General features: G+C 46.2%; 1 protein-coding gene across 1 annotated transcript in view; it reads left to right on the forward strand.

The window, feature by feature from the left end:
* The window catches only part of LOC129864898 (transmembrane protein 178B), a 241,551-nt gene extending 220,577 nt beyond the window's left edge, over positions 1-20,974 (forward strand). The window contains exons 4-5 of the mRNA XM_055937212.1: positions 1,127-1,264; positions 12,854-20,974. Coding sequence (XP_055793187.1) covers positions 1,127-1,264; positions 12,854-13,104 — 389 coding nt within the window. The 3' untranslated portion in view covers positions 13,105-20,974. The remainder of the gene's footprint in view (positions 1-1,126; positions 1,265-12,853) is intronic.
* Positions 20,975-22,696: the final 1,722 nt, after the last annotated feature.

A 22,696-nucleotide genomic window follows, 5' to 3' on the forward strand; every position in this document is an offset into this window, starting at 1 on the left:
GTTAAGACAGTTCCAGTAGCTGAATGACAGGCTTCCTGACAGGGTCAGAGGTTAAAACAGTTCCAGAAGCTGAATCACAGGCTTCCTGACAGGGTCAGAGGTTAAGACAGTTCCAGTAGCTGAATGACAGGCTTCCTGACAGGGTCAGAGGTTAAGACAGTTCCAGTAGCTGAATGACAGGCTTCCTGACAGGGTCAGAGGTAGCTGAATGACAGGCTTCCTGACAGGGTCAGAGGTTAAGACAGTTCCAGTAGCTGAATGACAGGCTTCCTGACAGGGTCAGAGGTTAAGACAGTTCCAGAAGCTGAATGACAGGCTTCCTGACAGGGTCAGAGGTTAAGACATTTCCAGTAGCTGAATGACAGGCTTCCTGACAGGGTCAGAGGTTAAAACAGTTCCAGTAGCTGAATGACAGGCTTCCTGACAGGGTCAGAGGTTAAGACAGTTCCAGTAGCTGAATGACAGGCTTCCTGACAGGGTCAGAGGTTAAGACAGTTCCAGTAGCTGAATGACAGGCTTCCTGACAGGGTCAGAGGTTAAGACAGTTCCAGTAGCTGAATGACAGGCTTCCTGACAGTGTCAGAACGTGGACTACAGTGTGTCTCTGAACATGGACTACAGTGTGTGTCTGAACATGGACTACAGTGTGTGTGTCAGAACGTGGACTACAGTGTGTGTGGCAGAACGTGGACTACAGTGTGTGTCTGAACGTGGACTACAGTGTGTGTCAGAACGTGGACTACAGTGTGTGTGTCTGAACGTGGACTACAGTGTGTGTGTCTGAACGTGGACTACAGTGTGTGTGTCTGAACGTGGACTACAGTGTGTGTCTGAACGTGGACTACAGTGTGTGTGTCTGAACGTGGACTACAGTGTGTGTCTGAACGTGGACTACAGTGTGTGTCTGAACGTGGACTACAGTGTGTGTCTGAACGTGGACTACAGTGTGTGTCTGAACGTGGACTACAGTGTGTGTGTCTGAACTTGGACTACAGTGTGTGTGTCTGAACGTGGACTACAGTGTGTGTGTCGTAACCATGCTAACCCTGTATCTCTCCTGTCTCTCAGAATGTGGACTACAGCGTGTCGTAACCATGCTAACCCTGTATCTCTCCTGTCTCTCCAGACCTGCGGCGGATGACAGCAGGCTTCATGGGTATGGCTGTAGCCATCATTCTGTTTGGCTGGGTGATAGGTGTTCTGGGATGCTGCTGGGATAGAGGACTGATGCAGTACGTGGCAGGATTACTGTTCCTCATGGGAGGTAAGAGGACAACACAGATACTGTATATCATTCAAGTCAAGGCCCCGGATTCACCAAACACTCCTTCTTTAAGAAAAATTACTAAGGATGCTTTTAAATTTAAAAACACATAACACGTTCATAAGATAGTTTGTATTGGGGTCCTAAATCCTGGTGATCAGGTGAACTGGTCCGTAGGATTGTTAATCAATCCGGGGTGGCAGGTAACCGAAAGGTTGCATGTTCAAATCCCTGAGCTGACAAGGTAAAAATCTGTCGTTCTGCCCCTGAACAAGGCAGTTAACCCACTGTTTCCCAGTAAGCAGTCATTGAAAATAAGAATTTGTTCTTAACTGATTCAAATAAATAAATCACAATCACTAGTGACATCAAATTTGAAGAGATTATGTAATCTTACCTTCCAGACTGATTGTTTGTCAACAGTTAGAAGACTAAGGGTTTTTGATACAATATTGACCCCCAGCTCAGGTCGTTACTGTGAAAGAGAATCCCATCAACAGCTGGGTGACGACAACTCAAAGACTGCAGCTCAGCGTTCAACACCATTGTCGCCTCCAAGCCTAGGACCCTGGGACTAAGGGGACTACAGGAAGTAGTCCCCGGTGTGGTGAACTACAGGAAGTAGTCCCCAGTGTGGTGGACTACAGGAAGTAGTCCCCAGTTTGGATGGGGTTGAGCACGTCATTGACGGGGCTGCACTGGAGCAGGTCCAGAGCTTTAAGTTCCTCACTGTCCAAATCACTAAGAACTTCCAATGGTCCACACACACTCACACAGTCGTGAAGAAAGTCCGACAGCGCCTCTTCTTCCCCCTCGGGAGGTTGAAAAGATTTGGCACGGGCTCTCAGATCCTCAAACAGTTCTACAGCTGTACCATTGAGAGCATCTTGACTTGGTATGGCCGCCGCTAATGACTCCAGCCTCACAAGCCATAGACTGTTCTCTCTGCTTCCGCACGGCGAGCGGTACCGGTGCATCAAGTCTGACACCAACAGGCTCCTGAACAGCTCTATCCCCAAACCAAATAGCTAACGAAATGGCTAACGAAATAGCTAACTAAATGGCTAACTAAATAGCTGACTAAATAGCTGACTAAATGGCTAACTAAATAGATAACTAAATAGCTAACTAAATGCTAACGAAATGGCTAACGAAATGGCTAACAAAATGGCTAACGAAATGGCTAACTAAATAGCTGACTAAATGGCTAACTAAATAGCTAACTAAATAGCTAAGTAAATGGCTGACTAAATAGCTAACTAAATTCTAACTAAATGGCTAACTAAATAGCTGACTAAATAGCTAACTAAATGGCTAACTAAATATCTGAGTTGACCCTTCTATTGTATTCTTATTTACACACATACACACTGACTCTATACACACTGACTCTATACACACTGACTCTATACATACTGACTCTATACATACTGACTCTATATATACTGACTCTGTATATACTGACTCAATACATACTGACTCTATACACACTGACTCTATACACACTGACTCTATACATACTGACTCTGTACATACTGACTCTGTATATACTGACTCTATACATACTGACTCTGTATATACTGACTCTGTATATACTGACTCTGTATATACTGACTCTGTATATACTGACTCTACACACACTGACTCTAGATATACTGACTCTATACATACTGACTCTATACATACTGACTCTGTATATACTGACTCTGTATATACTGACTCTACACACACTGACTCTATACATACTGACTCTGTATATACTGACTCTATATATACTGACTCTGTATATACTGACTCTAGATATACTGACTCTACACATACTGACTCTACACATACTGACTCTATACATACTGACTCTATACACACTGACAGTGCTCTACACACTACACACACAGGGGGTTACTGTTAAAGACAATAGCATCAGCTCAGGGGGGGTTACTGTGAAAGACAATAGCATCAGCTCAGGGGGGGTTACTGTTAAAGACAATAGCATCAGCTCAGGGGGGGGGGGGTTACTGTGAAAGAGGATGGCATCAGCTCAGGGGGGGGGGGGGTTACTGTGAAAGAGGATAGCATCAGCTCAGGGGGGGGGGGTTACTGTGAAAGAGGATAGCATCAGCTCAGGGGGGGGTTACTGTGAAAGAGGATAGCATCAGCTCAGGGGGGGTTACTGTGAAAGAGGATAGCATCAGCTCAGGGGGGGTTACTGTGAAAGAGGATAGCATCAGCTCAGGGGGGGGGGGTTACTGTGAAAGACAATAGCATCAACAGCTGCATAGAGGACTGATTGTGTGGTGTGGAGGTGCTGAGGGATCTCTCATTAGTAGTGCTGGTGACTCTGATTAATAGCCTGCCTTCTCTATGCCCCCCCCCCCCCCCCCCCCACACACACACACACACACACACACACACACACACACACACACACACACACAGGGAGACAGTGGTGGTAACATCACACACTAATAAATTATGTCATGCTCAGCAGAAGGAGAGAGAGGGGGGGGCAGAGGGGGAGGAAGAGGAAGAGGGAGAGAGAGATAGAGGGAGAGAGAGGGGCAGATAAAGGTAGAGAGAGAGAGAGAGAGAGAGAGAGAGAGGTAGAGGGAGGGAGAGAGAGGAGAGGGAGCTGCTAGAGCGAGAGGGAGAGAGAGAGCGAGAGAGAGAGAGAGAGAGAGAGAGGGAGAGGGAGAGGGAGAGAGAGAGAGAGAGAGAGAGAGAGAGAGAGAGAGAGAGAGAGAGAGAGAGAGAGAGAGAGAGAGAGAGAGAGAAAGAGGGCGAGAGAGGTAGAGAGAGGGAGAGAGAGGAGAGGGAGCTAGAGAGAGAGAGAGAGGGAGAGAGAGAGGGAGAGAGAGAGAGAGAGGGAGAGGGAGAGAGAGAGAGAGAGAGAGAGAGAAAGAGGGCGAGAGAGGTAGAGAGAGGGAGAGAGAGGGAGAGAGAAAGAGGGCGAGAGAGGTAGAGAGAGGGAGAGAGAGGAGAGGGAGCTAGAGAGAGAGAGAGAGAGGGAGAGAGGGAGAGAGAGAGAGAGAGAGAGAGAGAGAGAGAGAGGGAGAGAGAGAGAAAGAGAGAGAGAGAGAAAGAGGGCGAGAGAGGTAGAGAGAGGGAGAGAGAGAGAGATTAGAAATGAAGAAAAACAGAGGGAATAAGGCAGGTCAGATTCAACTTGATTGATTGTTACACAGTGTTGCTGATGTTATCGTAAGTGCAGAGAAATGACTATAGTTCGGGTCAAGGTACTGGGTGGAGACTAGTAACAGTGACTATAGTTCAGGGTACTGGGAGGAGACTAGTAACAGTGACTATAGTTCAGGGTACTGGGGGAGGCTAGTAACAGTGACTATAGATCAGGGTACTGGGGGGAGGCTAGTAACAGTGACTATAGTTCGGGTACTGGGTGGAGACTAGTAACAGTGACTATAGTTCAGGGCAGGGTACAGGGGGAGGCTAGTAACAGTGACTATAGTTCAGGGTACTGGGTGGAGACTAGTAACAGTGACTATAGTTCAGGGAACTGGGTGGAGCCTAGTAACAGTGACTATAGTTCAGGGTACTGGGGGAGACTAGTAACAGTGACTATAATTCAGGGCAGGGTACTTGGTGGAGCCTAGTAACAGTGACTATAGTTCAGGGTACTGGGTGGAGACTAGTAACAGTGACTATAGTTCAGGGTACTGGGGGGAGGCTAGTAACAGTGACTATAGTTCAGGGAACTGGGTGGAGCCTAGTAACAGTGACTATAGTTCAGGGTACTGGGGGAGACTAGTAACAGTGACTATAGTTCAGGGTACTGGGGGGAGACTAGTAACAGTGACTATAGTTCAGGGCAGGGTACTGGGGGGAGACTAGTAGCAGTGACTATAGTTCAGGGTACTGGGAGGAGACTAGTAACAGTGACTATAGTTCAGGGCAGGGTACTGGGGGGAGACTAGTAGCAGTGACTATAGTTCAGGGTACTGGGAGGAGACTAGTAACAGTGACTATAGTTCAGGGTACTGGGTGGAGACTAGTAACAGTGACTATAGTTCAGGACAGGGTACTGGGAGGAGACTAGTAACAGTGAATATAGTTCAGGGTACTGGGGGGAGACTAGTAACAGTGACTATAGTTCAGGGCAGGGTACTGGGTGGAAACTAATAACAGTGACTATAGTTCAGGACAGGGTACTGGGGGGAGACTAGTAACAGTGACTATAGTTCAGGGTACTGGGGGAGACTAGTAACAGTGACTATAGTTCAGGGCACTGGGTGAAGACTAGTAACAGTGACTATAGTTCAGGGTACTGGGGGGAGACTAGTAACAGTGACTATAGTTCAGGGTACTGGGGAGACTAGTAACAGTGACTATAGTTCAGGGAACTGGGTGGAGCCTAGTAACAGTGACTATAGTTCAGGGTACTGGGGGAGACTAGTAACAGTGACTATAGTTCAGGGTACTGGGGGAGACTAGTAACAGTGACTATAGTTCAGGGAACTGGGTGGAGCCTAGTAACAGTGACTATAGTTCAGGGTACTGGGTGGAGACTAGTAACAGTGACTATAGTGCAGGGTACTGGGTGGAGACTAGTAACAGTGACTATAGTTCAGGGTACTGGGGGAGACTAGTAACAGTGACTATAGTTCAGGGTACTGGGTGTAGACTAGTAACAGTGACTATAGTTCAGGGTACTGGGTACTGGGGGGAGCCTAGTAACGGTGACTATAGTTCAGGGTACTGGGGGAGACTAGTAACAGTGACTATAGTTCAGGTTAGTGGGGGGAGACTAGTAACAGTGATTATAGTTCAGGATGCTGGGTGGAGGCTAGTAACAGTGACTATAGTTCAGGGTACTGGGTGGAGACTAGTAACAGTGACTATAGTTCAGGGTACTGGGTGGAGACTAGTAACAGTGACTATAGTTCATGGCAGGGTACTGGGGGGAGCCTAGTAACAGTGACTATAGTTCAGGGTACTGGGGGAGACTAGTAACAGTGACTATAGTTCAGGGTACTGGGGGGAGACTAGGAACAGTGACTATAGTTCAGGGTACTGGGTGGAGACTAGTAACAGTGACTATAGTTCATGGCAGGGTACTGGGGGGAGCCTAGTAACAGTGACTATAGTTCAGGGTACTGGGGGAGACTAGTAACAGTGACTATAGTTCAGGATACTGGGGGGAGACTAGTAACAGTGACTATAGTTCAGGGTACTGGGTGGAGGCTAGTAACAGTGACTATAGTTCAGGGTACTGGGAGGAGACTAGTAACAGTGAATATAGTTCAGGGTACTGGGGGGAGGCTAGTAACAGTGACTATAGTTCAGGGTACTGGGGGGAGGCTAGTAACAGTGACTATAGTTCAGGGTACTGGGGGGAGACTAGTAAGAGTGACTATAGTTCAGGGCACTGGGGGGAGACTAGTAACAGTGACTATAGTTCAGGGTACTCGGGGGAGGCTAGTAACAGTGACTATAGTTCAGGGTACTGGGGGGAGGCTAGTAACAGTGACTATAGTTCAGGGTACTGGGTGGAGACTAGTAACAGTGACTATAGTTCAGGGTACTGGGGGGAGGCTAGTAACAGTGACTATAGTTCAGGGTACTGGGTGGAGACTAGTAACAGTGACTATAGTTCAGGGCAGGGTACTGGGGGAGGCTAGTAACAGTGACTATAGTTCAGGACAGGGTACTGGGGGAGACTAGTAACAGTGACTATAGTTCAGGGAACTGGGTGGAGCCTAGTAACAGTGACTATAGTTCAGGGTACTGGGGGAGACTAGTAACAGTGACTATAGTTCAGTGCAGGGTACTGGGTGGAGACTAGTAACAGTGACTATAGTTCAGGGTACTGGGTGGAGACTAGTAACAGTGACTATAGTTCAGGGTACTGGGGGGAGGCTAGTAACAGTGACTATAGTTCAGGGAACTGGGTGGAGACTAGTAACAGTGACTATAGTTCAGGGTACTGGGGGAGACTAGTAACAGTGACTATAGTTCAGGTTACTGGGGGGAGAATAGTAACAGTGACTATAGTTCAGGATACTGGGGGGAGACTAGTAACAGTGACTATAGTTCAGGGTACTGGGTGGAGGCTAGTAACAGTGACTATAGTTCAGGGTACTGGGTGGAGACTAGAAACAGTGACTATAGTTCAGGGTACTGGGGGGAGACTAGTAACAGTGACTATAGTTCAGGGCAGGGTACTGGGGGAGACTAGTAACAGTGACTATAGTTCAGGGTACTGGGTGGAGACTAGTAACAGTGACTATAGTTCAGGGTACTGGGGGGAGACTAGTAACAGTGACTATAGTTCAAGGTACTGGGTGGAGACTAGTAACAGTGACTATAGTTCAGGGTACTGGGTGGAGACTAGTAACAGTGACTATAGTTCAGGGTACTGGGGGGAGACTAGTAACAGTGACTATAGTTCAGGGTACTGGGGGGAGGCTAGTAACAGTGACTATAGTTCAGGGTACTGGGAGGAGGCTAGTAACAGTGACTATAGTTCAGGGTACTGGGTGGAGACTAGTAACAGTGACTATAGTGCAGGGTACTGGGGGGAGACTAGTAACAGTGACTATAGTTCAGGGCAAGGGACTGGGTGGAGACTAGTAGCAGTGACTATAGTTCAGGGTACTGGGTGGAGACTAGTAACAGTGACTATAGTTCAGGGTACTGGGGGAGACTAGTAACAGTGACTATAGTTCAGGGCACTGGGTGAAGACTAGTAACAGTGACTATAGTTCAGGGTACTGGGGGGAGACTAGTAACAGTGACTATAGTTCAGGGTACTGGGGGAGACTAGTAACAGTGACTATAGTTCAGGGAACTGGGTGGAGCCTAGTGACTATAGTTTAGGGTACTGGGTGGAGACTAGTAACAGTGACTATAGTTCAGGGAACTGGGTGGAGCCTAGTAACAGTGACTATAGTTCAGGGTACTGGGTGGAGACTAGTAACAGTGACTATAGTGCAGGGTACTGGGTGGAGACTAGTAACAGTGACTATAGTTCAGGGTACTGGGGGAGACTAGTAACAGTGACTATAGTTCAGGGAACTGGGTGTAGACTAGTAACAGTGACTATAGTTCAGGGTACTGGGTACTGGGGGGAGCCTAGTAACAGTGACTATAGTTCAGGGTACTGGAGGAGACTAGTAACAGTGACTATAGTTCAGGTTACTGGGGGGAGACTAGTAACAGTGATTATAGTTCAGGATGCTGGGTGGAGGCTAGTAACAGTGACTATAGTTCAGGGTACTGGGTGGAGACTAGTAACAGTGACTATAGTTCAGGGTACTGGGTGGAGACTAGTAACAGTGACTATAGTTCATGGCAGGGTACTGGGGGGAGCCTAGTAACAGTGACTATAGTTCAGGGTACTGGGGGAGACTAGTAACAGTGACTATAGTTCAGGGTACTGGGGGGAGACTAGTAACACTGATTATAGTTCAGGGTGCTGGGTGGAGGCTAGTAACAGTGACTATAGTTCAGGGCAAGGTACTAGGTGGAGACTAGTAACAGTGACTATAGTTCAGGGCAAGGTACTAGGTGGAGACTAGTAACAGTGACTATAGTTCAGGGTACTGGGGGGAGACTAGTAACAGTGACTATAGTTCAGGGCAAGGTACTGGGTGGAGACTAGTAACAGTGACTATAGTTCAGGGTACTGGGGGGAGACTAGTAACAGTGACTATAGATCAGGGTACTGGGTGGAGACTAGTAACAGTGACTATAGATCAGGGTACTGGGTGGAGACTAGTAACAGTGACTATAGTTCAGGGTACTGGGCGGAGACTAGTAAGAGTGACTATAGTTCAGGGTACTGGGGGGAGGCTAGTAACAGTGACTATAGTTCAGGGTACTGGGGGAGACTAGTAACAGTGACTATAGTTCAGGGAACTGGGTGGAGCCTAGTAACAGTGACTATAGTTCAGGGTACTGGGGGAGACTAGTAACAGTGACTATAGTTCCGGGTACTGGGTGGAGACTAGTAACAGTGACTTTAGTTCAGGGTACTGGGTGGAGACTAGTAACAGTGACTATAGTTCAGGGAAGGGTACTGGGGGAAGACTGTTAACAGTGACTATAGTTCAGGGTACTGGGTGGAGACTAGTAACAGTGACTATAGTTCAGGGTACTGGGGGGAGACTAGTAACAGTGACTATAGTTCAGGGTACTGGGGGGAGACTAGTAACAGTGACTATAGTTCAGGGTACTGGGGGAGGCTAGTAACAGTGACTATAGTTCAGGGCAGGGTACTGGGGGAGGCTAGTAACAGTGACTATAGTTCAGGGTACTGAGGGGGAGGATAGTAACAGTGACTATAGTTCAGGGTACTGGGGGGAGGCTAGTAACAGTGACTGTAGTTCAGGGTACTGAGGGGGAGGCTAGTAACAGTGACTATAGTTCAGGGAAGGGTACTGGGGGGAGACTAGTAACAGTGACTATAGTTCAGGGTACTGGGCGGAGACTAGTAAGAGTGACTATAGTTCAGGGTACTGGGGGGAGGCTAGTAACAGTGACTATAGTTCAGGGTACTGGGGGAGACTAGTAACAGTGACTATAGTTCAGGGAACTGGGTGGAGCCTAGTAACAGTGACTATAGTTCAGGGTACTGGGGGAGACTAGTAACAGTGACTATAGTTCCGGGTACTGGGTGGAGACTAGTAACAGTGACTTTAGTTCAGGGTACTGGGTGGAGACTAGTAACAGTGACTATAGTTCAGGGAAGGGTACTGGGGGAAGACTGTTAACAGTGACTATAGTTCAGGGTACTGGGTGGAGACTAGTAACAGTGACTATAGTTCAGGGTACTGGGGGGAGACTAGTAACAGTGACTATAGTTCAGGGTACTGGGGGGAGACTAGTAACAGTGACTATAGTTCAGGGTACTGGGGGAGGCTAGTAACAGTGACTATAGTTCAGGGCAGGGTACTGGGGGAGGCTAGTAACAGTGACTATAGTTCAGGGTACTGAGGGGGAGGATAGTAACAGTGACTATAGTTCAGGGTACTGGGGGGAGGCTAGTAACAGTGACTGTAGTTCAGGGTACTGAGGGGGAGGCTAGTAACAGTGACTATAGTTCAGGGAAGGGTACTGGGGGGAGACTAGTAACAGTGACTATAGTTCAGGGTACTGGGTGGAGGCTAGTAACAGTGACTATAGTTCAGGGTACTGGGTGGACACTGTGTCCCCCTGCTTAAGCCACTACATGTACAGGCCCGTCTGAAGTTTGCTAGAGAGCATTTGGATGATCCAGAAGAAGATTGGGAGAATGTCATATGGTCAGATGAAACCAAAATAGAACTTTTTGGTAAAAAGTCAACTCGTCGTGTTTGGAGGACAAAGAATGCTGAGTTGCATCCAAAGAACACCATACCTACTGTGAAGCATGGGGGTGGAAACATCATGCTTTGGGGCTGTTTTTCTGCAAAGGGACCAGAACGACTGATCCGTGTAAAGGAAAGAATGAATGGGGCCATGTATCGTGAGATTTTGAGTGAAAACCTCCTTCCATCAGCAAGGGCATTGAAGATGAAACGTGGCTGGGTCTTTCAGCATGACAATGATCCCAAACACACCGTCCGGGCAATGAAGGAGTGGCTTTGTAAGAAGCATTTCAAGGTCCTGGAGTGGCCTCGCCAGTCTCCAGATCTCAACCCCATAGAAAATCTTTGGAGGGAGTTGAAAGTCCATGTTGCCCAGCAACAGCCCCAAAACATCACTGCTCTAGAGGAGATCTGCATGGAGGAATGGGCCAAAATACCAGCAACAGTGTGTGAAAACCTTGTGAAGACGTACACAAAACATTTGACCTCTGTCATTGCCAACAAAGGGTATATAACAAAGTATTGAGATAAACTTTGTTATTGACCAAATACTTATTTTCCACCATAATTTGCAAATTAATTAATTAAAAATCCTACAATGTGATTTTATGGATTTTTTAAAATCATTTTGTCTGTCATAGTTGAAGTGTACCTATGATGAAAATTACAGGCCTTTCTCATGTTTTTAACTGGGAGAACTTGCACAATTGGTGGCTGACTAAATACTTTTTTGCCCCACTGTAGTTCAGTTACCTTAACTTTCTTTGGAAAAGGAACAATGGTGGCCATGCTGAAGCAAGTGGGGACAGCAGACTGGGATCGGCAGGGATTGAATATGTCCAGCCAGCTGGTCTGTTTACCCATTGGGTCCTGGTCAGAGGTAGTGTCCTATACAGGGTTGTTGGGTTCTGGTCAGAGGTAGTGTCCTATACAGGGTTGTTGGGTGCCATTGGGTTCTGGTCAGAGGTAGTGTCCTATACAGGGTTGTTGGGTCCTGGTCAGAGGTAGTGTCCTATACAGGGTTGTCGGGTCCTGGTCAGAGGTAGTGTCCTATACAGGGTTGTTGGGTGCCATTGGGTCCTGGTCAGAGGTAGTGTCCTATACAGGGTTGTTGGGTTCTGGTCAGAGGTAGTGTCCTATACAGGGTTGTTGGGTCCTGGTCAGAGGTAGTGTCCTATACAGGGTTGTTGGGTGCCATTGGGTTCTGGTCAGAGGTAGTGTCCTATACAGGGTTGTTGGGTCCTGGTCAGAGGTAGTGTCCTATACAGGGTTGTTGGGTTCTGGTCAGAGGTAGTGTCCTATACAGGGTTGATGGGTGCCATTGGGTCCTGGTCAGAAGTAGTGTCCTATACAGGGTTGATGGGTGCCATTGGGTCCTGGTCAGAAGTAGTGTCCTATACAGGGTTGTTGGGTGCCATTGGGGACGCAGAATAACAGCCCAGAGGTGTCACACACCCAGCTCACAGAGTCAGGATGAAATTATACCCTCAATCTACACACACAAAAGAGAGGAACCGCTGAAAAATGTTCAAAGTAATGTATTTTAATGCTGTACAATGGACAGTTTTCTGTTTGTACAAAATGTTCACAGTCTGAATGTGTTAAAAATTGGTTCTCTAAAATAATGATGATAGCAATGCATTGGATGTTGTATTATATTACTGATAAACGGTTTCACACTCAAACACCAAATGAACATCGTTCTTATTGCATCAGTGTAACTCTCTCTTCCTCCCTCTCCCTGTCTCTCTCTCTCTCTCTCCCTAACTCTTCTCTCTCTATGTCTCTCTCTCTCTTCCTCCCTCTCCCTGTCTCTCTCTCTCTCTCCCTAACTCTTCTCTCTCTATGTCTCTCTCTCTCTTCCTCCCTCTCCCTGTCTCTCTCTCTCTCTCCCCACCTCTTCTCTCTCACTCCCTCTCTCTTCCTCCCTCTCCTTATCTCTCTCTCTCTTCTCTCCCTCCCTCCACCTCCCCTCTCTACCCCTCCCCTTTATCTTCCCCCACTCTCTCCCTCTACACCTCCCCTCTCCCTCCCTCTCTCCCTTCCCTCTCTCTCTCCTACCCACCTCTCTTCCCTCTCTCTCTCTCTCTCTCTCCTCTACCTTCCCTCTCTCTCTACCTCCCCCTCTCTCTCTCCTCCATCCCTCTCTCTCTACCTCCCCCTCTCTCTCTCTCTCTCCCCACCTCTCTCTCTCCCCACCTCTCTCTCTCCCCACCTCTCTCTCTCTCTCCCTCTCCCCACCTCTCTCTCTCTCTCTCTCTCCTCCCCCTCTCTCTCTCCTCCCCAGGCACCTTCTGTATAATCTCTCTCTGTACCTGCGTGGCAGGGATCAACTTTGAGCTCTCCCGTTATCCTCGCTATCTGTACGGCCTGCCAGACGACATCGGCCATGGCTACGGCTGGTCTATGTTCTGCGCCTGGGGAGGTCTGGGGCTCACCCTCATCGCTGGTTTCTTCTGCACCCTGGCTCCCTCCGTCCAGCCCCTCCCTCGATCCACCTGCCCCAAGTCGAGGCAGGAGAACGGGACAGTCTGCTAAGAGGGACCCGGGATGGAGGATAGAGGATCTGGAGGTCCAGGTCCTAGATAGATAGCTAACTACACCTTTAACCACACAGGACAGCCATAAGAAAAGAGAATTTAACAAACAAAAATGTAACAATGAGTTGACAAATCCGTGCATTCATTTAAATAATCATCAACTATCCGTCTTTTCCCTGGCGACTTAAAGACAATGTTTTGTTTGTTCTCTGTTTAAAGTATGTTTGTGTGTGTGTGTATAAATATGTTTAAAGTGTGTGTAAACATGATCTGGTTTCTTGAAAAACAACAGATTAAAAAAAAAACACAACGAACTGACAGACAAATGGAATCGTCGATCTGAAGTTGTGCTGGGGGGGTGGGTTTGTAGTCGGGGAGCGGATGTTGTGATGCTTGAAATGGATGTACCATGAAACGGCCTTCTCTACTGGGGGAACGAGAGGAACCTTTCAGTAATGAACCATGACAGACGGATGGACAACAAGGGATGGGAGTTACAACAACAGGGGGGGGGGGACATATTGGACATTGCACTTTTCAGCAGGAACGTTAAGTCTGAACCTCAGTGGAACTCATCGTGGTGACCTCTAACCTCTAACCCACAACAAGGAGAATAAACTGAAACTCTATTGTTACCGAGGGGCAGTGGAGGCTGCTGAGGGGAGGACGACTCATCACAACGGCTTGAACGGGCGCAAACGGAATGGTATCAAACACATGGAAACCATGGAAACCATGGAAACCATGGAAACCATGGAAACCATGCGTTTGATGTATTTGATACCGTTCTACCTATTTCCTCTCAAGCCATTTACCACGAGCCCGTCCTCCCCCAATTAAGGTGCCGCCAACCTCCTGTGTCGAACGGGGTTTAATCAACACTAACTGAGAGGGGTCAAAGGTTGGACTATTATAAACAGCACATCCCTGTTCTAAAGAGACATCTCGGCTTGTTGGAGACTTCCGATTGGACTAGCTGTGTGTTTCCTCAGATCCACTCTGGGTCATTGGACTAGCTGTGTGTTTCTTTAGATCCACTCTGGGCCATTGGACTAGCTGTGTGTTCCTCAGATCCACTCTGGGCCATTGGACTAGCTGTGTGTTCCTCAGATCCACTCTGGGCCATTGGACTAGCTGTGTGTTCCTCAGATCCACTCTGGGCCATTGGACTAGCTGTGTGTTCCTCAGATCCACTCTGGGCCATTGGACTAGCTGTGTGTTCCTCAGATCCACTCTGGGCCATTGGACTAGCTGTGTGTTTCTCAGATCCACTCTGGGCCATTGGACTAGCTGTGTGTTCCTCAGATCCACTCTGGGTCATTGGACTAGCTGTGTGTTTCCTCAGATCCACTCTGGGTCATTGGACTAGCTGTGTGTTCCTCAGATCCACTCTGGGTCATTGGACTAGCTGTGTGTTTCCTCAGATCCACTCTGGGTCATTGGACTAGCTGTGTGAGAAGGACAGCACATCACAGGATACAGACTCTCTACAGTATCTCTCCTATTGTACAAAACTACAGAATAATCATTGCAGAGAAATGACAGCCAGGAAATTCCATGTTGGAGCATCGTCATTCCAAATGGCTCCCGATTCCCTCTGGGCTCTAGTCAACAGTCGTGGTCCAAAAGTTTTGAGAATGACACAAATATTAATTTCCACAAAGTTTGCTGCTTCAGTGTCTTTTTATATTTTTTTGTCAGATGTTTACTATGGAATACTGAAGTATAATTACAAGCATTTCATAAGTGTCAAAGGCTTTTATTGACAATGACATGAAGTTGATGCAAAGAGTCAATATTTGCAGTGTTGACCCTTCCTTTTTCAAGACCTCTGCAATCCGCCCTGGCATGCTGTCAATTAACTTCTGGGCCACATCCTGACTGATTACAGCCCATTCTTGCATAATCAATGCTTGGAGTTTGTTAGAATTTGTGGGTTTTTGTTTGTCTACCCGCTTCTTGAGGATTGACCACAAGTTCTCAATGGGATTAAGGTCTGTGGCGTTTCCTGGCCATGGACCCAAAATATCGATGTTTTGTTCCCCGAGCCACTTAGTTATCACTTTTGCCTCATGGCAAGGTGCTCCATCATGCTGGAAAAGGCATTGTTCGTCACCAAACTGTTCCTGGATGGTTGGGAGAAGTTGGTCTAGGAGGATGTGTTGGTACCATTCTTTATTCATGGCTGTGTTCTTAGGCAGAATTGTGAGTGAGCCCACTCCCTTGGCTGAGAAGCAACCCCACACATGAATGGTCTCAGGATGGTTTACTGTTGGCATGACACAGGACTGATGGTAGAGCTCACCTTGTATTCTCCGGACAAGCTTTTTTCCGGATGCCCCAAACAATCGGAAAGGGGATTCATCAAAGCAAATGACTTTACCCCAGTCCTCAGCAGTCCAATCCCTGTACCTTTTGCAGAATATCAGTCTGTTCCTGATGTTTTTCCTGGAGAGAAATGGCTTCTTTGCTGCCCTTCTTGACACCAGGCCATCCTCCAAAAGTCTTCGCCTCACTGTGCGTACAGATGCACTCACACCTGCCTGCTGCCATTCCTGAGCAAGCTCTGTACTGGTGGTGCCCTGATCCCGCAGCTGAATCAACTTTAGGAGATGGTCCTGGCGCTTGCGGAACTTTCTTGGGCGCCCTGAATCCTTCTTCACAACAATTGAACCGCTCTCCTTGAAGTTCTTGATGATCCGATAAATGGTGGATTTACGTGCAGTCTTACTGGCAGTAATATCCTTGCCTGTGAAGCCCTTTTTGTGCCAAAGCAATGATGACGGCATGTGTTTCCTTGCAGGTAACCATGGTTGACAGAGGAAGAACAATTATTCCAAGCACCACCCTCCTTTTGAAGCTTCCAGTCTGTTATTCGAACTCAATCAGCATGACAGAGTGATCTCCAGCAGTGTTTTCGTCAACACTCACACCTGTGTTAATTAACGAGAGAATCACTGACATGATGTCAGCTGGTCCTTTTGTGGCAGGGCTGAAATGCAGTGGAATTTTTTTTTGGGGGGGGGGATTCAGTTCATTTGCATGGCAAAGAGGGACTTTGCAATTATTTGCAATTCATCTGATCACTCTTCATAACATTCTGAGCAAGGCAGCAGGTTTTATGAAAATGTATATTTGTGTCATTCTTTTGGCCGTGACTGTACACTTGATTGGGAGGATTGGCACCCTATTCCCTAACGGCTCCCTTTTCCCTCTGGTCTCTAGTCAACAGTAGTGCACTGGACAGGGAATAGGGTGCCAGTGGAGACCTATACCTATTTCTTCAAGCCCTGTCTATCCTCAATCATCTAACATTTTATACATTAATTCCTTTTTCTTTGTATCGTCCTGAAACCCGTCCTGAATGAAGGAACTGTGTGTTGTACTGTGTGTGTGTGTGTGTGTTTTCAGTCTCTATAGAATTAAAAACATACAACACCTGTAGAAAAAATGAACTGAGACTAGTAGAAAGATGCACTATCCTGTTTAAACAATATTACCCCGGTTCTGTCCTGTCATCTGTTTACACAATATTACCCTGGTTCTGTCCTGTCATCTGTTTAAACAATATTACCCCGGTTCTGTCCTGGCATCTGTTTGGACAATATTACCCTGGTTCTGTCCTGTCATCTGTTTGGACAATATTACCCTGGTTCTGTCCTGTCATCTGTTTGGACAATATTACCCTGGTTCTGTCCTGGCATCTGTTTGGGAGGACAATATTACCCCGGTTCTGTCCTGTCATCTGTTTGGACAATATTACCCTGGTTCTGTCCTGGCATCTGTTTGGGAGGACAATATTACCCCGGTTCTGTCCTGTCATCTGTTTGGACAATATTACCCTGGTTCTGTCCTGGCATCTGTTTGGGAGGACAATATTACCCTGGTTCTGTCCTGGCATCTGTTTGGGAGGACAATATTACCCTGGTTCTGTCCTGTCATCTGTTTAAACAATATTACCCCGGTTCTGTCCTGTCATCTGTTTAAACAATATTACCCCGGTTCTGCCCTGTCATCTGTTTACACAATATTACCCCGGTTCTGCCCTGTCATCTGTTTGGAAGGACAATATTACCCTGGTTCTGTCCTGTCATCTGTTTAAACAATATTACCCCGGTTCTGTCCTGTCATCTGTTTAAACAATATTACCCCGGTTCTGCCCTGTCATCTGTTTACACAATATTACCCCGGTTCTGCCCTGTCATCTGTTTACACAATATTACCCCGGTTCTGCCCTGTCATCTGTTTAAACAATATTACCCTGGTTCTGTCCTGTCATCTGTCTGGGAGGACAATATTACCCCGGTTCTTCCCTGTCATCTGTTTACACAATATTACCCCGGTTCTGCCCTGTCATCTGTTTACACAATATTACCCCGGTTCTGTCCTGTCATCTGTCTGGGAGGACAATATTACCCCGGTTCTGTCCTGTCATCTGTTTAAACAATATTACCCCGGTTCTGTCCTGTCATCTGTTTAAACAATATTACCCCGGTTCTGTCCTGTCATCTGTCTGGGAGGACAATATTACCCCGGTTCTGTCCTGTCATCTGTTTAAACAATATTACCCCGGTTCTGTCCTGTCATCTGTTTAAACAATATTACCCCGGTTCTGTCCTGTCATCTGTCTGGGAGGACAATATTACCCCGGTTCTGTCCTGTCATCTGTTTAAACAATATTACCCTGGTTCTGTCCCGTCATCTGTTTAAACAATGTTACCCCGGTTCTGTGCTGTCATCTGTTTGGGAGGACAATATTACCCTGGTTCTGTCCTGTCATCTGCTTAAACAATATTACCCTGGTTCTGTCCTGTCATCTGTTTAAACAATATTACCCTGGTTCTGTCCTGTCATCTGTTTGGGAGGACAATATTACCCTGGTTCTGTCCTGTCATCTGTTTAAACAATATTACCCCGGTTCTGTCCTGTCATCTGTTTAAACAATATTACCCCGGTTCTGTCCTGTCATCTGTTTGGGAGGACAATATTACCCTGGTTCTGTCCTGTCATCTGTTTAAACAATATTACCCTGGTTCTGTCCTGTCATCTGTTTAGGAGGACAATATTACCCCGGTTCTGTCCTGTCATCTGTTTAAACAATATTACCCCGGTTCTGTCCTGTCATCTGTTTAAACAATATTACCCTGGTTCTGTCCTGGCATCTGTTTGGGAGGACAATATTACCCTGGTTCTGTCCTGTCATCTGTTTGGAAGGACAATATTACCCTGGTTCTGTCCTGTCATCTGTTTGGACAATATTACCCTGGTTCTGTCCTGTCATCTGTTTGGGAGGACAATATTACCCCGGTTCTGTCCTGTCATCTGTTTGGGAGGACAATATTACCCCGGTTCTGTCCTCTCATCTGTTTGGGAGGACAATATTACCCTGGTTCTGTCCTGTCATCTGTCTGGAAGGACAATATTACCCCGGTTCTGTCCTGTCATCTGTTTGGGAGGACAATATTACCCTGGTTCTATCCTGTCATCTGTTTATACAATATTACCCCGGTTCTGTCCTGTCATCTGTTTGGACAATATTACCCCGGTTCTGTCCTGTCATCTGTTTGGGAGGACAATATTACCCCGGTTCTGTCCTGTCATCTGTTTAAACAATATTACCCTGGTTCTGTCCTGTCATCTGTTTTAAACAATATTACCCTGGTTCTGTCCTGTCATCTGTTTAAACAATATTACCCTGGTTCTGTCCTGTCATCTGTTTGGGAGGACAATATTACCCTGGTTCTGTCCTGTCATCTGTTTAAACAATATTACCCCGGTTCTGTCCTGTCATCTGTTTGGGAGGACAATATTACCCTGGTTCTGTCCTGTCATCTGTTTGGGAGGACAATATTACCCCGGTTCTGTCCTGTCATCTGTTTAAACAATATTACCCCGGTTCTGTCCTGTCATCTGTTTAAACAATATTACCCCGGTTCTGTCCTGTCATCTGTTTAAACAATATTACCCCGGTTCTGTCCTCTCATCTGTTTAAACAATATTACCCTGGTTCTGTCCTGTCATCTGTTTTAAACAATATTACCCTGGTTCTGTCGTGTCATCTGTTTAAACAATATTACCCTGGTTCTGTCCTGTCATCTGTTTGGGAGGACAATATTACCCTGGTTCTGTCCTGTCATCTGTTTAAACAATATTACCCCGGTTCTGTCCTGTCATCTGTTTGGGAGGACAATATTACCCTGGTTCTGTCCTGTCATCTGTTTAAACAATATTACCCCGGTTCTGTCCTGTCATCTGTTTAAACAATATTACCCTGGTTCTGTCCTGTCATCTGTTTTAAACAATATTACCCTGGTTCTGTCGTGTCATCTGTTTAAACAATATTACCCTGGTTCTGTCCTGTCATCTGTTTGGGAGGACAATATTACCCTGGTTCTGTCCTGTCATCTGTTTAAACAATATTACCCCGGTTCTGTCCTGTCATCTGTTTAAACAATATTACCCTGGTTCTGTCCTGTCATCTGTTTAAACAATATTACCCCGGTTCTGTCCTGTCATCTGTTTAAACAATATTACCCCGGTTCTGTCCTGTCATCTGTTTAAACAATATTACCCCGGTTCTGTCCTGTCATCTGTTTAAACAATATTACCCCGGTTCTGTCCTGTCATCTGTTTAAACAATATTTCCCCGGTTCTGTCCTCTCATCTGTTTAAACAATATTACCCTGGTTCTGTCCTGTCATCTGTTTAAACAATATTACCCCGGTTCTGTCCTGTCATCTGTTTGGGAGGACAATATTACCCTGGTTCTGCCCTGTCATCTGTTTAAACAATATTTCCCCGGTTCTGCCCTGTGTCATCTGTTTAAACAATATTACCCTGGTTCTGTCCTGTCATCTGTTTAAACAATATTACCCTGGTTTTGTCCTGTCATCTGTTTGGGAGGACAATATTACCCTGGTTCTGTCCTGTCATCTGTTTAAACAATATTACCCCGGTTCTGTCCTGTCATCTGTTTAAACAATATTACCCTGGTTCTGTCCTGTCATCTGTTTAAACAATATTACCCTGGTTCTGTCCTATCATCCGTTTAAACAATATTACCCCGGTTCTGTCCTGTCCTCTGTTTAAACAATATTAACCCGGTTCTGTCCTGTCATCTGTTTAAACAATATTACCCTGGTTCTGTCCTGTCATCTGTTTGGGAGGACAATATTACCCTGGTTCTGTCCTGTCATCTGTTTGGGAGGACAATATTACCCTGGTTCTGTCCTGTCATCTGTTTGGGAGGACAATATTACCCTGGTTCTGCCCTGTCATCTGTTTAAACAATATTACCCCGGTTCTGTCCTCTCATCTGTTTTAAACAATATTACCCTGGTTCTGTCCTGTCATCTGTTTTAAACAATATTACCCTGGTTCTGTCCTCTCATCTGTTTAAACAATATTACCCCGGTTCTGTCCTGTCATCTGTTTTAAACAATATTACCCTGGTTCTGTCCTCTCATCTGTTTAAACAATATTACCCCGGTTCTGTCCTGTCATCTGTTTGGGAGGACAATATTACCCTGGTTCTGTCCTCTCATTCTAAATTCTATTGTGTCTCTCTGCCTTGGGGTTTTACTACGGAGCTGTCCAGATCATATTTAGAGCTAGAGGACAACCGGCAAAGATGTAGTGAGGAGAGGTGCCACAGCTTCAGTTAAAACCACACGCTTCTAAGATGGAGGACAAAGGCTCAGCTTGTCAACGGTTGGGAATCGCAGCAATTCTCTTTCTGTAAAGATTGTCAAAACATCATATCACTTTCGATCTGGAAGTACAGTATTATTCATAAACAATTACAGTCGAGAAAACTTGTATGTCCATTTCAGTGGTGTAAAGTGACTAAGTAAAAATACTTTAAAGTACTTCTTAAGTAGTTTTTTGTGGGTATCTGTACTTTACTATTTATATTGTTTATTACTTTGACTTCACTACATTCCTAAAGTAAATACTGTACTTTTTATTCCATACATTTTCCCTGACACCCAAAAGAACTCGTCACGTTTTGAATGTTTAGCAGAACAGGAAAATAGTCTAATTCACGCACTTATCAAGAGAACATCCCTGGTCATCCCTTCTGCCTCTGATCTGGCGGACTCACTAAACAGAGAACATCCCTGGTCATCCCTACTGCCTCTGATCTGGAGGACTCACTAAACAGAGAACATCCCTGGTCATCCCTACTGCCTCTGATCTGGAGGACTCACTAAACAGAGAACATCCCTGGTCATCCCTACTGCCTCTGATCTAGAGGACTCACTAAACAGAGAACATCCCTGGTCATCCCTACTGCCTCTGATCTGGCGGACTCACTAAACAGAGAACATCCCTGGTCATCCCTACTGCCTCTGATCTAGAGGACTCACTAAACAGAGAACATCCCTGGTCATCCCTACTGCCTCTGATCTAGAGGACTCACTAAACAGAGAACATCCCTGGTCATCCCTACTGCCTCTGATCTGGAGGACTCACTAAACAGAGAACATCCCTGGTCATCCCTACTGCCTCTGATCTAGAGGACTCACTAAACAGAGAACATCCCTGGTCATCCCTACTGCCTCTGATCTGGAGGACTCACTAAACAGAGAACATCCCTGGTCATCCCTTCTGCCTCTGATCTGGCGGACTCACTAAACAGAGAACATCCCTGGTCATCCCTACTGCCTCTGATCTGGTGGACTCACTAAACAGAGAACATCCCTGGTCATCCCTACTGCCTCTGATCTGGAGGACTCACTAAACAGAGAACATCCCTGGTCATCCCTACTGCCTCTGATCTGGAGGACTCACTAAACAGAGAACATCCCTGGTCATCCCTACTGCCTCTGATCTAGAGGACTCACTAAACAGAGAACATCCCTGGTCATCCCTTCTGCCTCTGATCTGGCGGACTCACTAAACAGAGAACATCCCTGGTCATCCCTTCTGCCTCTGATCTAGAGGACTCACTAAACAGAGAACATCCCTGGTCATCCCTTCTGCCTCTGATCTGGCGGACTCACTAAACAGAGAACATCCCTGGTCATCCCTACTGCCTCTGATCTGGAGGACTCACTAAACAGAGAACATCCCTGGTCGTCCCTACTGCCTCTGATCTGGCGGACTCACCAACCACAAATGCATTGTTTGTAAAGTGTTGTAGTGTGCCCCTGGCTATCCGTAAATGTAGAAGAAGAAGAAGATGCTTTACTTAATATAAGAAATTTGAAATGATTTATACTTTTCCTTTTACTGTTAAAACTTAAGTATATTTTTGCACTTACGTTTACTTTTGATACTTAAGTATATTTAAAACCAAATACTTTTAGATTTTTACTCAAGTAGTATTTTACTGGGTGACTTTCACTTTTTACTTGAGTCATTTTCTATTAAGGGATCTTTACTTTAAATCCATTATGACAAATTGGGTACTTTTCCCACCACTGTCATAGTACTCATTTAGGGCTGGAGTCAATCCGTATCGTGGAAGTATCGTGGAATGTCCGTGTTGAAATGTAAAGGTCATTTCCTGATTGAGCTGACATACGCTGCGTTTACCGTGAATGCCATCTCCGCTAACGAGGGAACGTTTCTTTTAAATGTCAATC

Source organism: Salvelinus fontinalis, chromosome 11 (genome assembly GCF_029448725.1).
Source record: "Salvelinus fontinalis isolate EN_2023a chromosome 11, ASM2944872v1, whole genome shotgun sequence".
In the NCBI taxonomy this organism is placed as follows: Eukaryota; Metazoa; Chordata; class Actinopteri; order Salmoniformes; family Salmonidae; genus Salvelinus; species Salvelinus fontinalis.